Source organism: Meleagris gallopavo, chromosome 1 (genome assembly GCF_905368555.1).
Source record: "Meleagris gallopavo chromosome 1, MGAL_WU_HG_1.1, whole genome shotgun sequence".
In the NCBI taxonomy this organism is placed as follows: domain Eukaryota; kingdom Metazoa; phylum Chordata; class Aves; order Galliformes; family Phasianidae; genus Meleagris; species Meleagris gallopavo.
Window position 1 is genome coordinate 66353654 of NC_139404.1, and position 16289 is coordinate 66369942.

Below are 16289 nucleotides of genomic sequence, written 5' to 3' on the forward strand. Positions count from 1 at the left end.
GCACGCTGTTACGCAGATTTCGGAGCAAAGCAGCCAACATCAATCTTGATTTAATTTCATTGTCTTCGGAGAAAAATTAATTGGATTCATTGTTGTCAGTTTCGGTCAGTATGAAGTAGAAATAACTTTGTTTATCTGCATAACTTTCATGATGATGCAGTCCTGATTTATTTCAAATGGTGCTAATCAGTTCAATGAAATGCTATTTTACACTACATTATGTGGCTCTGAGGGGCTGGAATCTTGTCAGGTATGCTAAATAACTTAAAAGGGCCTCCAAATTAATTCCTCTTTTCTCTTACATTTGTTCCAAAGGCAGCACAGAGGTAAGAATCCCCTCCTTTGCTTGTTCATTCCTCCAGAGATATGGAGCTTATCAAACTCTGCTATTTCAATATGTAGAAAAGAAAATGAATTATGGGCTGAGCATGCCTCAGTCATTTCGCTGGAGGAATGCAGGACTACTGACTGTAGCGTTACATGTTTGTGGTCAAAGAGTTTGCCAATTATTGGAGCATATCCCTAACAGGTTTAAAGGCACAGCTTAGTTCCTCAAGCAATTAATCCTGCTCAGCATACACAGGTTCCAAGAGACACAGCAAAAAAAAACAAGCAAATTGTCATAGACCTAAGAGATCTCTTTGCATTATAGCCACTGTGTGCATGTCATATACTCACAAAGGCCATAGGCTGAACTTCCACTTCTCTGTGTTTCTCACCACTGGAAAAAAAGTGTCATGAGTGGTTCTGTGCCCTTCTTTTATATGGCCTTTCATCATAGCAGTAACAGCTAGCTGCTTATTGCTGCTGCTTCTACACCAGAAATGACCCGTACAACCACTATGTCTATTACTGAGCCAAAATGCTAATGTGCTGCGAATCCAATCGTAGGGGTTGTAAGCTGTGTTTGAGGCAGGACCGTAAGACTCTGTTGTCAACACTGCTGACAGCTAGGAAAGGGAAGCTTCTGCCTGCTCAAGATCCAGCACAGTGGCTGCTGGGATTCATCTAAGAACAATTTTCCTAGGGTTTTTTCAGGTTTTGCAGCCTGAGAATGTCCATAAGTCTAAGCCACTTGTGATCTGCTAATTGCTATTTATGATTCAAGAATTTGGGGAGCATTACAATTATTTGGACTTGACATTTTAAACAATGCAGTTACTGAATAAGATAACTGTGTGAGGTTTCTAGCCATGTACAGACCACAGAGGAAGGACTGACCCATGGCATTTCCTGTGAGGCAGACAGCCCCAGCAAAGTTTGGGACAGCTCTGATAAGCCAGGGATGTAAGCAAGACAAAGTCTGATGAGAGAAATCATTGTTTTGTTAGGAAAATTGGTATGTAGAGGAGGTACCTCAAGTTGCAAATTCATTGCAAACCTTCATTTTCCAAGAGCTTGTCTCCTTTTTCCAGCTATCATTTAATATCAGCTAGGTGAAAGAATATATTATCAAAGGTTCCTCAGGCACTTGGAATAGCCACGTCTATTTTCCTGTAAGCTGAGAGAACACCTCTGCTATAATTTAACACACCTCCACGAAACTCAATCTGTACAAACAGCAAATATGGCCCAGCTGATCTGGCATCTCATTACATGTACAAACAATGCCAGCAAAAATAATAGTAGTGAATTATGTTTGTTTTCTGAAACAACAGATGGCATCAATTTTGAATACGGTCAAGCAAGTCTCTTCAGACTTCTTATACAATGCAGTGTCTGATTTAATTGTTTTCTTTTTGCTTTCTAAAGCAAAGGGCTTTACTGATGCGCTCAGATGTGATGCTGCTCATGTGTCATGAGAAGATGAAGGTGACATCACACACATTTTACACAAGCTATAGGCATTTTATCACAAAGTGGAATATAATTTATTTCAGGCAAAAGCTACTTTTATTTAAAATATGGTGGATAAAGACTATTTTTATTATCAGGAAATGAAATTTTTCAGTGTGACTATCAAGCAGCAAAAGCTGGGGCATGTTGTACTTGTAAGCACTGCAGCCTGACATCTATAATGTAACAGTGCCAGTAGAAATCAGTTCTAAAATATATAGTGAAACCACATGGCTACTTGTTAAAACTTCTCTGGAGCAATGATTCCCCTATAAAATGTGTTAAAAAGCAAAAATGAATTCACCAGATTAGCTTAATAATATCATCAGGCAGTGTCTTTTTCAAGCCTTATTTTAAGTCCCAATAAGTTTTATAGACTCCCCAACATGAACTCATGGTGGTGGCACGTGAGGAGCATTTCAGCTTCTTTGGAAATAAATCATTCAGAGGCAAAAGAAAAAAAGTCTGAAAACAAAATCGTAAATCAAATTCTTCATTGCCATGCAAACATCCCAATCATTTCCACACTGTTTTTTTACTGCTCTGTTTTTTCTCCACCAGAACCGACCTCTGTGTAAAATTGTGGGGAAAGATTATCAGGTTTTTCAAATTATCAAATTGTTGTGAGGCAGAAGTTCTCCAACTCCTACAAATTAGCGATGTGCTGATGCAGGACAGATTTGAGTATTGGCTTCTGTGAAGCTGTGGAGTTTGGAGAAGCTTCCAAATGTAATCCTTCAAGAGAAGAGATTTTTAAAGAAGTCTTAATCAATTTAGTACACAGTTACTATTAATTACTCACTGTTGATTCTATCTGTCTGGTGTTAGACGCTACCCACAGAAAGACAACAGACACACTTGGCTAGAGATTTTCACTCCCCTAGTATGATAAGCCACATTCTGATCAGACCATAAAGAAACAGTAAAAAAGACCTGCTTTGTTAACAAAAATTTGTTTCTATTTGCTGCATTGACATTCACCCCATGCAAGATGTCTTCTTTGATTTTCACTGCACATGGAGATTTCCATCCTACGAATTGCTTATAACAATGCAGCATTCAGCTCAGATGTTACCATAACAGGCATATCACATAGGCACATTACACGGCCTACAGCATTCATTCCCCTGTATGCATATTAGTCATTTTTATATAAAAATACATAGTTGTACATCCATGGGATAAGAAGTATAAATAAGTAACAAACAGTACCAGCTAGTACTGCCCATAAGACTGTCTCAGCTATTCCCATGACGTCTCTTACCTCTCCCCTTATTTTACTTCAGGCTTTGCTGGCTGTACCAGCTTACATCCATAAATACCACTTAAACATCCAGTAAAATATTTAACCATGTAACTAAGGAACTAATGCAGCTCAGTGTAAATGACATGGTCCAGAACCACCATCCTTCAGCATCACAGTTACAGATGCCCCAAAGCTGTGCATGCTTTGACACGCAGAAAGTTACAGATTCATGGCTGACAGCTATCAGTGCCTTTATCGCACAGGCTGGATTAGGCCTTTGCCCTTTCAGCAATGCCAGCTATGGAGTCCTCTGTCAGAGGCAGGAACTTGAAGTTCTAAGAGGATCTTTGTCTTGCAGGTTTCTAAGAGCAAATCATTTGGGTCTGCGGCCATCTACTGTTCCAGGTCCCATCACAGCATGAGATCAGAGGGTCCAGAGCTGCCAGTTATTCTGTGATACGCTCTGAAGACAAGAGATAGTATCTATCTTCTGTCAATGGCATGTCTCCATTTCACTCTGCAGCCAGCAGATAGCTGCTGGATCAGTCACTTGTAGGCAAAGGGGACAGGAGCACAGCGATGGAGATTCAAAACATTCCACAGCTCTGTGGAACTTTATGGAGACAAAATCAAATTATGATGAAGATTGCTGGCTCCTGTAACACAAGAGAAATGGGCAGAATGCGGAGAAGGAGCTCAAATGGAAACCCTTTGAAACCTGCCTCTGCTGCTCTAGATACCACCAGAAGAAAGGGAGAAAAGAAATGGCAGTTACCATTTGTCACGGCCCAAGCAATATGAGCACATATACTCTCCTAGTTTCTGGTTTTCCAAAATTCTGGCACAGAGAAATGACACAGTGCTTGTTTTGTTATATCTGGCACCCGTCCATCTTAAGCAGCTTTGCCAGTCCCTAGAGGCAACTCTTGGGCTCTACTACACCATGAAGTAGAACAGACCAGAACAGAGCTGGCTATTTGCCATGAGGAAACCTGGCACAGTCCACCCATGAGAGCAACCACATAGCTAAAACCTCAGCTACCTCAAGAGAAGAACGCCTTGTCCATCCCACAGACTTAAAACAGCCTCTGAACCATGCCTGGGGCATTCAGGAGAACAACTTTTTACAAGGCAGATAACAATAGGACAAGGAGGGGGGTGGTTTTAAACAAGGGGGGAGATTTAGATTAAATGTTGGGAGGAAATTCTTTACTCAGAGGGCACTGAGGCAGTGGCACAGGCTACCCAGAAAAGCTGTGGATACCCCATCCACGGAGGCATTTAGGGCCAGGTTGGATGATGCCCTGGGCAGCCTGATCTAATGGGTGGCAGCCCTGCCTGCAGCACTGGGTTGGAACTGTGGAAGGCTTTAAGATCCCTTCCACCCAAACCGTACTGTGATTCTATAATTCTATGGTCCTACATACAATCTGTCCCAGAGTGGCTACTGCCAACTCACCATGTAGTAAGAGACTGACTTGTTAGTCCCAGGTGTGACAGTACAGTATTTCAGTACCTGAATCTAATGACTTGAACTGAGAGATGTGGGAGCCAATTCCTGCTGTGAGTTGAAAAATGAGATGATTTCCTAGCTCTGCCAGGCAGTGATATCATGACCTAAGTTCTGGCTGGGGTAAAAAAGACACTACTGTGCCTGAAATGCTGGTGTTGTAACATGCTTAGTCTCTACAAAACTGAGACTCAACAATGCGTAGCCTTTGGGTTTCTCTATAAACTGGAGATTTGGAAAGAAACAAACACACAGTTAAAATTACAGACAAAGATAGGGAGATGGATAAGTAATATGGAGCTGAGAGAAGTCTTGGTGGGTTTTGCACATGGATGTAATGTGATGTGGTCATCTCCAGAGGGAATGAGGCTAGGACTTTGGGCAGTATATCCTGGAGCATAAGGCATTTCTTTCAACTACCCCTTCCTTGGCTCAGCCACGTCCCCCGAGCAGAGGTGGAGTAAGGAAAACAGAGGCTAAAAGATGTTGGATTTCATAAATCAGGTCACTGTAGGGATGATGCAGTTTGGATGTGATAACCTTTTCTCTCCTTTCCCTCCTCTGTGCCAACTCTGCAGGAGCCCCAGCCCACAGGCTTCATGGGCTGCTCTCTCACACCATGGAGTTAAAAAGCGTTGCTCTAAGGCCATGTCCTCCCTCATGGATACATGCTGATGGCTGGAATGCTGATCCCCTGCAGCTCCAGGAGAGCTCACAAAGGAGGGCAGCATTTCTAGGAGTGGCCAGGGAGCAGGGGGCTAGAGATTTGTGTTGCAAGCAGGAAAAGGAAGCAGAAGAGACTGGCTCTGAGCATGTTTGGCTGGAGAACTGCTGCCCCCCTCAGAATGCGTTCCTGTGTGAGCAGGCTTGCCCCAGTTTGCTCAGTGCAGGAGGATGCATGTGTTGTCACATGTTCCATAACGTCTTGTCCCAAATCTCCCTGGAGAAGGACCACTACAGTGACAGAGGAAGCCAAAAGGAATGACTATTTCTCCAAGAAGTGGCTGAGATCTCATCAACACATATCATTTCCAAACCAGACAGTTTTCACGCAAAATGAATTCTCTGCCAGCAAACCCCCAGGACATCTGCAGACTCTACTATGTAACTTAGCAATATTGGACAAGGGGAATGACTTATATGCATTTGGATGATAAAGACTGTTTTTTGTTCTGCTGCTCTTGCATAAAACAAGAAGAAAAAAGAAAAAAAAAAAAAGTTGTTTTGGGGTAACAGATGCCCTTAGTTTGCAGTTTCTGCTCTTTCATGTTTGATGGATCTACTGCCAGTTCAGCTGGGGAAGAGTTCATCCACACTGTCCGAATATGGCTTATCAGCTTTGTGTCTTTGTGGAAGCCTTGTGCTGAGTGCTTGACATCTTTGGACGCCTGCAGAGCCATCCTATCTCTAAGCTAAGACTAGAATTTCAAACAGAACCTATTACAAAGCAGGATTTTCTAAAGGGCTGGGCACAGCTATAATGTGGAAATTTCAGATTCATGTCTGAGCACTTTACTTAATCCTTTTTTGATAGGCATAATTCTAAAGTGATATTTGCTATCATACCAGTAACTCATGTGGGTGGAGAACAAATGAAACAGCGGGAAGGGAGAAGCATGATGGGCCCTAGTACATCTGAATCCAAACCTGCAAACAATTCTGACCATTTGTTCCCTGAGCAGGCTGTGTTCACAGCACTCAGACACTGAGTTCCTAACCAGAAAGGTCAAAAAAGGTTTCAGAAGATTTTCCCAGCTATTACTGAACTCTCAGACTTTCATGTGCATGTAGCAACCAAGCAAGTATTTAAAAGGGCAAAGGGAAACATTTTTGGTAGCTGTCACTCTCCGGAGCATAAATTCATGCACTGTAGTTTGAGGAGGCATGTGCTGTTCTCAAAATCATGTTGCATATTACTGAACTAGGAAGAGGGAAACGTTCTTGCTGACAGTCTTCCTGACCTTCATGTCCCACTGGCCACTGCCCAGCAGGCTTCCTTGAAGCTGGTCGCAGGTGGAAGAGCAGAGGCTGCGTCCCTTTCAGTGCAGGTGTATTGAAACAGCCATTTCCAACAGTTACACCAAGCAAGATGCACTTCTGGAAGCTGCACCCAACAACCAAGTCAGCCCTTATGTCCAGCCTCTGCCCCTCCACATGCAGCACGTACAGTCCCAGCTCACCCAGCCTGGACCACCATGTGCCACAGCCACCAACAGCACCAATCCGCAGACACCCACCCAAGTCTGTGTGCTTAAACTCACCCAGCTCTGTGTGCTGGCACGTGAGCCTGGTTACCACCCTAAGCAATTGCTCGAGATCTGACTTTTCATATGGGAGCTGTCATCTCTCTGAAGCTGATGTCTAACCTGGATGCGCAGCTAATTGCCTAACAGGACTGGGGCTCTGAGTCTGTTTCCTTAATTCTGTGTGGCTGGTGTTATGATAGTGCTAAAGAAGTATCCAGGAGTTGCTCGTCTATTTGAAGTGGAGCTCACACTGACTAAATATTATACCATTTAAGTCATCCCCTTGAGTGATGCACAGAAAACTTCTCACACTGCATACACACACACATATGCAGGCAGGCATTCCTTGGGTGTGAAGGAGTTAAGCTCACAATATCTCTGCACTTTGCTGTACTGAGATCTAAATTTAGATCTTTTTGCAAAGCTGAAGTCATGTTTATTCTTCCTGCTACAAACTTTAAGACCTCAGAGGTGAAAAATTAAAAAGAATTAAAAAGAAAAAAGAAAAAAAGGAAGGAAGGAAGGAAGGAAGGAAGGAAGGAAGGAAGGAAGGAAGGAAGGAAGGAAGGAAGGAAGGAAGGAAGGAAGGAAGGAAGGAAGGAAGGAAGGAAGGAAGGAAGGAAGGAGAGGGAGGGAGGGAGGGAGGGAGGGAGGGAGGGAATGAGGGAAGGAGGGAGGGAGGGAGGGAGGGAGGGAGGGAGGGAGAGGAAGGAAGGAAGGAAGGAAGGAAGGAAGGAAGGAAGGAAGGAAGGAAGGAAGGAAGGAAGGAAGGAAGGAAGGAAGGAAGGAAGGAAGGAAGGAAGGAAGGAAGGAAGGAAGGAAGGAAGGAAGGAAGGAAGGAAGGAAGGAAGGAAGGAAGGAAGGCAGAAAAAGAAAGGCTGTGATTTCCAAGAATGCAAGTTTCCATTAAACACCAGTGCCAAAACCATAAACCTCGACTGGCAGGAACACAAGTGAACCTCTGAGACTCGTTTTTGACGCTGCACTAATTTTGCTTATATAAATACCCATCCATCAACTCCCCTTACAGCGGCTGAGGATTAGAGCGGCTCGACGCAGTGCCCATCCGAGTCAATGCGACCTGCGTGCCGTACAAAGAAATGTCTCTTTTCCTCCTGCCGCAACAGGTTAACTGCGTTTGTCGGGGGAAGGCCGTCAGGCTCCGACCCCGCTCCTCCAACCGCTTACGCTCCCCCAGCCTGCGAGTTGAGACCTGAGCTGCGACAAAGCTGGGAAAGTGAAGCTCCGGGTTCACCAGAACGCAGCCAGAGACGGGCTCTGCCCGGAGGCAGCCGGGACACCCACACCCCGCCGGCCCGGCCCAACTCTGGAGCCCCAGGGCGGGCATCCGGAGCTCCTGCCCGCTCCCGGAGGGCTGCCGCCATTCCCGCGTAGCGCCGCCACGCTCCGGCAGCCGTCTGGGGACACGGCTGGGGATAAAAGCGGGGCAGCCCCGCCTCATCCCGAAAAGGAAGGAGGGCTGAGTGGGGAACGGGAACGCCCGCTCGGCGAGGTCCTGCCTCCAGCTCGCGGCTCGGCTCCCTGCGATGGTGCCGGGGTACGGGACGGAGGCTGTGCGGCTGGGAAGGATTTCCGTGGGCCGGCCTCGGTTCAGAGCGGAGCGGTCTGATTCTTCACGCCCCGAAGGATGCGAGTAACCGAGTGTCCGTGCTGCGGACACACCCGGGTATCTCCTGGAGAGCCGAGGACCCAACCTGTTGTACGTCGCGGTACTTTAGGGCGAGTTTGCGGGAGGGCCCGGCAGCCTGCCTTCTGCCGGGAGTGCAGATAGCATCCCCGGTGTCCTTTGGAAGCTGGCAACCGTCGCTCGTACAAAGAGGATGGGCTGGCGTGGGGAGGGTGTGCTGTGGAGTAAAGCCACTTGTCACATTCAGACTGAAAGCTGCTGATGTGGGAGTACCCAAGCAGAGCTTCTTGCTGTAGCACCTCTCTGCAGCATCTGACCGATTTTCTCTTTTCTCAGGAGAGGCAGTGAACTCCACAGAGACACACCGCAGGGTGCGTCCCCCGTTTTGCATCTCGCTAGGTGGACTATGGTGGCAGGAAGATGTTGGCTCGAAAGAGTATCATCCCTGAGGAGTATGTGCTGGCACGGATCGCTGCCGAAAACCTGCGCAAGCCGCGCATCCGGGACCGGCCGCGCAAAGCCCGCTTCATCGCCAAGAATGGAGCATGCAACCTGGCCCACAAGAACATCCGCGAGCAGGGGCGATTCCTGCAAGACATCTTCACCACCTTGGTGGACCTGAAATGGCGTCACACGCTGGTCATCTTCACCATGTCTTTCCTGTGCAGCTGGCTGCTCTTTGCCATGATGTGGTGGCTGGTGGCTTTTGCCCACGGGGACATGGACCCGAGCACAGAGAACACTGCAAACAACACCAAGTGGACTCCGTGCGTGACATGTGTCAGGTACAGCGCAGTCGGGGGGACAGCAAAAGGGGGGGACATGGCTGCCTGCTGTCCCATCGATGACTGAAATGCAGTTTTTGGTTTACATGAACCATTATGTTTGGTTGAGACAATTGAAAAGTGCGGTGTTTTCCTCTAGATTACGTAAATTCAGCAAGCCTTCTGGGCTTGGAAAATGCTATACTGTAGATTTCTTTGATTCCTTACAGGATCTGAAAGAGAGGGAGACCTGCTGCTTTTCATGTGTCTCCACACTCTGTGGGTGACATACCTTGCCTGTCAAGATAAGAGCCTGCTACAAGAGTGGTATGTGTTACACGTATCGTAATGTTGTCTGTGGCAGCAGGAGCATCCCAGGCGTGGTGTGAGCTGTGAGCCGTGCTGGTGGAAGGTGGCCTGCTCCAAAAGCAGTGTCTGGGAGGCAGGCACCCGCTATAGGTGTCAGCTGGCAAGAAATGTGCTGCTTAGGGCAAAACGAGATCTGTTTCAGGATGACACTTGCAAGACAACTCCATAATGCCTGGCCTTTGATGAGGCCAGCAGTTTGAAGGACGAACTGCTTCCATGATGTGCATGATTTATCGGACAGTGAAAGCTTAAGGGAATTCTGGGTTAAATGTCAGCTATTAAGAAAAGTACTTTCCTCTCTGTCCCCAAATGACAATTTTCAAGGCTCTGGCAAAATGACGCATATCTACACAGGACAGGGGGAGCATTTGTTAATGGGAAGTGAGAGTAGACAATAAGATCACTCTGTCATCTCATCAGTAACAGGTCTTTTTATAGCAGCAGGTGCTTTTAAGCAGGACGATCTGGATTCAGGGTGGCCAGGCTGCCCTATAGCAGCTGCCTTGACACACTGCAGTGACTGTGTGTGTGAGGGGCTGAAAGTTTCTGCTTCTCTTTTAACTTTCTGTTGCACATAGTTTTTGAGGCACCTCAGCAAGCTTAAGGGCACCTCAGATCTGACTCGTGAGGCAATGGAGATTTCATTCTCCCTTTTTTTTTTTGACACTATTTTGCTAAATGGGAAATTTCCAAGGGGAAGACAATGCGGAGATTTTCCAGGCTGACCTTCATCAAGCTGGGGATCTGGAACAGCGGGAGATGGCTGTCTTATTTCCTTTCCATTAAGGGGTCAGAAACAGTTGCCTCTGACATGAGACATCATGATCCAGCACCCACTGGGGATGTCCTTCAGGATATCACCCCCTGCCTTTCTGGTGTACTGCTCCCAGAGGGAAGCGCGTGTTAGATTTGTCCAACCCTACCAACTTTCTGGTGTCCTCTGGGAGGATGTCACCCTACTTGGTGGAGGCCCCCTCAACATGTATCCCCATGGTGCTCCTGGGCCACTCCACAGAGCCTGGTCTGACTGCTGAGGTCATCATGCCACCGGGACAAAGCAGAGCTATAGCCCCTGCTATCTCCCTGTAGCCCCAAATGCAACATCCCTGTGCCAGCAGTGTCCTCCCTGCCACAGAGGCTCTCTGAGGGCTGGCAATGAGCAGAGCCAATGAATCGGTGTGCCTTTGAGCTTAAGCCCTTGGCAAACAACACCTGTCATACTCCCCTGTTATTACCTGAGATGTTTCAGCCAACAGCTGCCAACGTATCCACGGAAAATCTTTTCCCTACATCTTTTTAAACCTGGCCACCACCTCAGACGCAAATCAAATAATACAATCTGAAACAACAATATGATTGCTGATATTTTTAAGAGTAGCGAATTGCTGGATTTAAAATGTACTTAATATTGTGTATATGTATATTATATGAATTGACAAATAATATAATATCCGTCAAAATAGTGGCAAATATTTTTTTAATTCACTTTCCTGAGATTTAGGCTCCAGATATTTCAGCAGAGCTTTTTTGGATGGGTGCCATTACAAATTTATAGGAAAATCTGTCTTTAGGAGATTTTAACCCCTGCTGCAGGGAACTTGCACAGCACTTCCATTTTTCAAAGTCCTGCAGAATTTCTAAGGCTAGTAGCACTTTTGCCACGCAAAGCAAATGTTATCCAAAGAGAAAAACTGTTGCAGAGCTCTAAATTGAGGGACTTTGCAATAATGTGGTTTGACATTCATGGCTCCCTCTTTGCTTGTTCACCATGCTGTCCAAACTTGTTGCCTGTGATACTGCCACTCCAAAAAGGTGGGATTTTTTTTCTTTTTTTTTAATGATGAGTATCAAAGGGTGTCAGAATATTTCATTGCACAGAGCTTTAAATTGAATTAAATTAAATTAAGATTTAGCTGGAAGCTTTATTCTGCATGTAGATGGCTACTCATTAACATAGAAATCATTCCATGAATGAATGAACTCCTTCATCCCTGATTTCTTCAGTATAAAAGACAAGAATAAACTCCTCAGCGTGAGGGAATCTGCCAAAGATTAACAAAACAGAAAAGGAAAAGAGAGACTAAGTTACTTCAAAGATGTCTGTCTGTGCAGAGACTGGCTGGTTTTCTGAAAGATGACCATTCTCATTCTACAGAACATTATCCCTGATTCTGACTGTTCTATTTCAATGTCTCTTCTTGAACCCAGGCCTTAGAACCATCTTCATGGACAGGATATATATTTTCCATAGGTAAAGCCACACAATTGGGGATGCTTCAAATGTTTGTGGACTGCACTGTGCCAAAAGGGTCACTATGTTAGTTCATGAGACCCCGTGTGCAAAATATCTACTGCATAAACCCCAAGGTACAGGTTTGGAGTATAAGAGACTTCTGTGAAGGAAGTATCAGTTTATACAGGGAAGTGAAATAGCCTGGTGTATATTCAAGAAGTGATATTGTGCACTATTATAAATAATGTGTTCTGGAAAGTTTGCAGACAGCATCCTCTGATGTCCAACAGTATAGTATATTAGAGATACACTTCTACAACCCACTGTTGTGTTGAAGTTTTCCAGCTAGCTTTGCCACAGCAGTGAGCTTAACCCAAACCCTGGGCACAGCATTGTCTTTCAGCTGGGGTGTGCCCTCCCTCTGCAGCCTGATTCTGTGGGCTTAGATGCAAGGCATGCAAGAGTCTGGGAGGTGTGATAAAGCTGGGAGTGTCCCCTTTCCCTCCAGGAAAACTTGCTAAAGGGGCTCATGACAAAGAAAGTCAGGTTTTGAAAATGAAGTCCTGCAGCTTTCCCAGTTTCCTTTCCCTGTGCAGGCTGGTGGGAGAACCTCAGTGTGCCAGCCAGTTGCTCACTGGTTTGTCTCCAAAATCCCTGCCAATCCCTGCCAAGAGCTTCATTGGATGTAGAACGTGGAAAGTCATGCTGGGAGTTAAAGCACTGTCAGCTAACATGGTGTGCAACATTTTTCTGGACAGAGAATCTAGTGAGCTTCTTAGGGTCATCTAGAATTATAAATGGTCTTCTAAGAGCTCAGGCTCTTACGTCTTTCCTCTCAACATTATATGCATCACTGATCATACAAACACTGAATCACCAAACATGCAATGTTAACAGAAGGCTTAAATTTACAAGAGCTGCAAAAATAGGCACTTAAGTTTGTTTCTACTAAGCATATGCTAATAGCTTATCAGTTTATGTTTGATGAGCTTTGAGTTAACTTTATACAATCTTCCTCTCCAGGTCTTTCACCTCTGCTTTCCTCTTCTCCATTGAAGTTCAGGTGACCATTGGTTTTGGGGGCAGGATGATGACGGAGGAATGTCCCTTGGCCATCACAGTCTTGATCCTACAGAATATTGTGGGTCTAATAATCAATGCTGTCATGTTGGGCTGCATCTTCATGAAAACCGCTCAAGCTCACAGGCGGGCAGAGACCTTGATTTTCAGTCGGCAGGCGGTCATTGCTGTTCGAAATGGCAAACTTTGCTTCATGTTTCGAGTAGGAGACCTGAGGAAGAGCATGATCATTAGCGCCTCCGTGAGAATTCAGGTTGTGAGGAAGACTACAACCCCTGAGGGAGAAGTCATACCCATTCACCAAGTAGATATCCCCGTGGATAACCCCATTGAAAGTAACAATATTTTCCTGGTGGCTCCCTTAATCATTTGTCACGTCATAGACAAGCGCAGTCCTCTTTATGATATCTCCGCTGCTGACCTGGCGCTCCAGGATCTGGAGCTTATAGTGATACTTGAAGGAGTCGTGGAGACAACTGGCATCACTACGCAGGCGAGAACCTCCTACATAGCAGAGGAGATCCTGTGGGGTCACCGCTTTGTGCCCATTGTCACTGAAGAGGAAGGTGTTTACGCTGTTGACTACTCCAAATTTGGCAACACAGTCAAAGTGGCAGCACCACGTTGCAGCGCACGAGAGCTTGATGAAAAGCCTTCAATTCTCATCCAGACCCTGCAGAAGAGTGAGCTGTCCCACCAGAACTCCCTGCGGAAACGCAACTCTATGAGGAGAAACAACTCCATTCGGAGGAGCAACTCCATGCGGAGAACCAACCCCTCCCTCATGGTGCCCAAAGTGCAGTTCATCACACCCGAGGGGAGCCAGAGTGCCTCTGAAACGTGATGCACAGCCTTGTGTGGGGTCAAGGGGAGGTTCAAAAATAAATTTCATTCTACTGAAGAAAATGAGAATGCAGAAAAGAACTGGGCAAGGACTATTTATTCCATTACTTACTGAAAGCACTACCTAATGGCATTAGGAAACACGTTAGCACTTAGTGTATGAATTAATAAAAGTGGCACGTACACTAAAGAAAACACAGTTCACTTATGTAATATAATGTGTATTTATACTTCTCCTAATGGCATGCTAATTTTTTTTTTAATCATAGTTTTTCTATCAAAGGCCTCTTTCTCATCTTTTTCCACTGTCTGTCACAAAGTGTGTTTTTATCCTGTAGAAGGGTTACTCACCCACAGGCAGAAGTTTAAAACAGCTACATATCGACAGCTTGCATTTATTTTGTGTGAAATATTTGGATTTCATTTTTTTAAGGGTGAGTCTCTTGTTCTCTTGAAAGGATTAGCTAAATTCCTCAATGATTTTACAGGAGAAGAGGTAGGATTTTCCAGTCAGTTTTCTAGATCCTTTCTTTCCATTGTTTTATAGCAAAGATGTTTTGAAAGCAGACCCAATAAGTGAAGTGACCTGGCCATTCCAGAAGAGAGCTTCTGCAGCTCTGAGCAGCACCAGGATTAAAAACAGCATTTCAGCAGATCCACAAAATAGTACAGCCTTTTGCAGGGTCCTGCTCTTGTCCTGCAGGTAGGATATAGTGCTGCAGGACAGTATGTATCTGCAACCCATGCTGAGAGATTGAAGTGTTCCCAGCCTCTCCTTGAGCATCTGTCGTGCTAAGGCTGAAAAAAGCACACAGCTTTTCAACATTCTCCTAGTACTGGTTGAAGACCAAATCCCGTTGTTTTTATTAGTTTTGCAGATTAACATACTGAAGACAAGAAATCGATTTCCTTCACTTACATTACTTTTTGTAGGATTAAGTCTGTTTGCTTCAGCAAAAGGTTGTTTGTTTGTTTGTTCTTCTCCAGTGTGACTTCATGAATGGGAATAAGAGGGGATCATGGTAGTAATATTACAAGTAATAATATTTTCAAAGCCATCTGAGTAGTTTTCAGGTGATACAACTGAAGTGCTACCTTTTAGCAATGTCGCACTCGTGTTCTTATACAAAATGACATTGAAAGTTGGTGGTGAGCACCTTTTCTCTTCAAATCACAGGGGGTATTTCTCATCTAGAACCTTTGCCAAAATGTCACTGCAAGATTTTCTAGAAGAGTAAGTACAGATAAAACAACTAATTGTGTCACATTTGGTAATGCTAAATGGACGGATGCTTCTTTCCCCTGTGAAAACCAAGTATAATTATGGACAAATTCTTGTTCACAGAAGTTGCCTTAATGTCTCTGGCTCAGGAAAGGTACTATTTTTGTGCTGACTCAGTAAGACACTCAACCACTTAAATACTCCTGTGATTTTAAATATCTGCTTACTCCTTCCAGGTTACACAGTCAACGGCAATGCTGGATTCTCATTCTCTTTGGAAACTAGTTCATCAGCACTTGAACGGTCAGTTTATAGCTTCTTTAAGGGTTGGATGGTGGCATGGAAGGGCATTGCTGTGTAGTGTAGACTCCTTATATTCAGAGCAGGTGCTGTCTATGAAATAAACACCAACAAAATGCTTCATCTGAAGCACTAACAGAAACTGAAGTTTCTGCTAAAAGTGTTTATTCCTGTCCTGCCCATTAGTGTTCTGGAAGGATGTCTGGTGAACATCTGGAGATATTAATCTGTCCGTTGTGTGTCCAAACAATGAACATCTGTAGCTTCCAAGAAGAGTCAGAATGAACATGTACAGTTTGTCTCTGGTCTGCATTTGCAGGCCTATGAATTTCTGTGAGACAGCCTGCTTGCAATACAGTTAAGTCAAATGCTGTACAAAAGCAAATTTTCTACAAAATAAAAAAGTGACAATAATGATTTATTCAGTCTTTGATTTTCTGCTCATGTCCTTTCTTTTTTTCTTTCTATTATCCATTCATTTTTCTGGATTATTTGTCCTTCTTGTCCCTCTTCCTTTTCCACAGACTCTTTGAGTAATAATTTTTTTTTTTTTAATTTTCTTAGTCTTTCAAGAGCTTCTCTGTTTTAAATAGGAAAGTGCCTTTGTACTCTTTGTGGATAGCCAGAAGAGTTAGTGTGATGGGGACATGGAAAGCAAACAGGGAGCACTCAGAGAGAATACAAAGTATAGTGCTACAGGGTTGAAACCAACTTCCAAGTAACGGTATTTGGAGGGAGCTTCCCCCAGTGGCAGGTCACTCCACAGTTATCGCTGTCAGGTTTACTTGTGCTCTCTTCCAACACATCTGCAGTGAGCCAGGGTCAGAACAGTACCCGGGGTGGGCACACCCTGAGCCAGGGGGGTAAATAGGGGCCCAGAGGAGGTACAGCAGACTGCAGACATCCCAAGCACCCTTCCTGGGCAGCCCCAGTGCACCCATCTGCTGCCTGCTCTGCCACCAAACTTGCCTGGAACCTTCTCTATGTCATAC

At 45.0% G+C, this 16289-nt stretch overlaps 1 protein-coding gene across 2 annotated transcripts; it reads left to right on the forward strand.

Annotated features, from left to right (window-relative positions):
• Positions 1-7733: 7733 nt before the first annotated feature.
• KCNJ8 (potassium inwardly rectifying channel subfamily J member 8) lies at positions 7734-15718 on the forward strand. Of its 2 annotated transcripts, none has more exons than XM_085231839.1 (3): positions 7734-7965; positions 8823-9271; positions 12876-15718. In XM_085231839.1, the coding sequence occupies exons 2-3, from the start codon at positions 8907-8909 to the stop codon at positions 13774-13776; spliced, it is 1266 nt and encodes a 421-aa protein (XP_085087965.1). In that variant the 5' UTR covers positions 7734-7965; positions 8823-8906; the 3' UTR covers positions 13777-15718. The 2 variants fall into 2 exon arrangements, with proteins under 2 accessions (XP_085087965.1, XP_003202598.1); XM_003202550.5 differs by lacking the exon at positions 7734-7965 and adding an exon at positions 8030-8558.
• Positions 15719-16289: the final 571 nt, after the last annotated feature.

Bases quoted from the DNA above. Each gene is read 5' to 3' on its own strand.
- KCNJ8 (XM_085231839.1), top strand. From the start codon at position 8,907: ATGTTGGCTCGAAAGAGTATCATCCCTGAGGAGTATGTGCTGGCACGG. The intron at 9,272-12,875 runs GTACAGCGCAGT...CTTCCTCTCCAG, and splicing joins CCGTGCGTGACATGTGTCAG to GTCTTTCACCTCTGCTTTCC.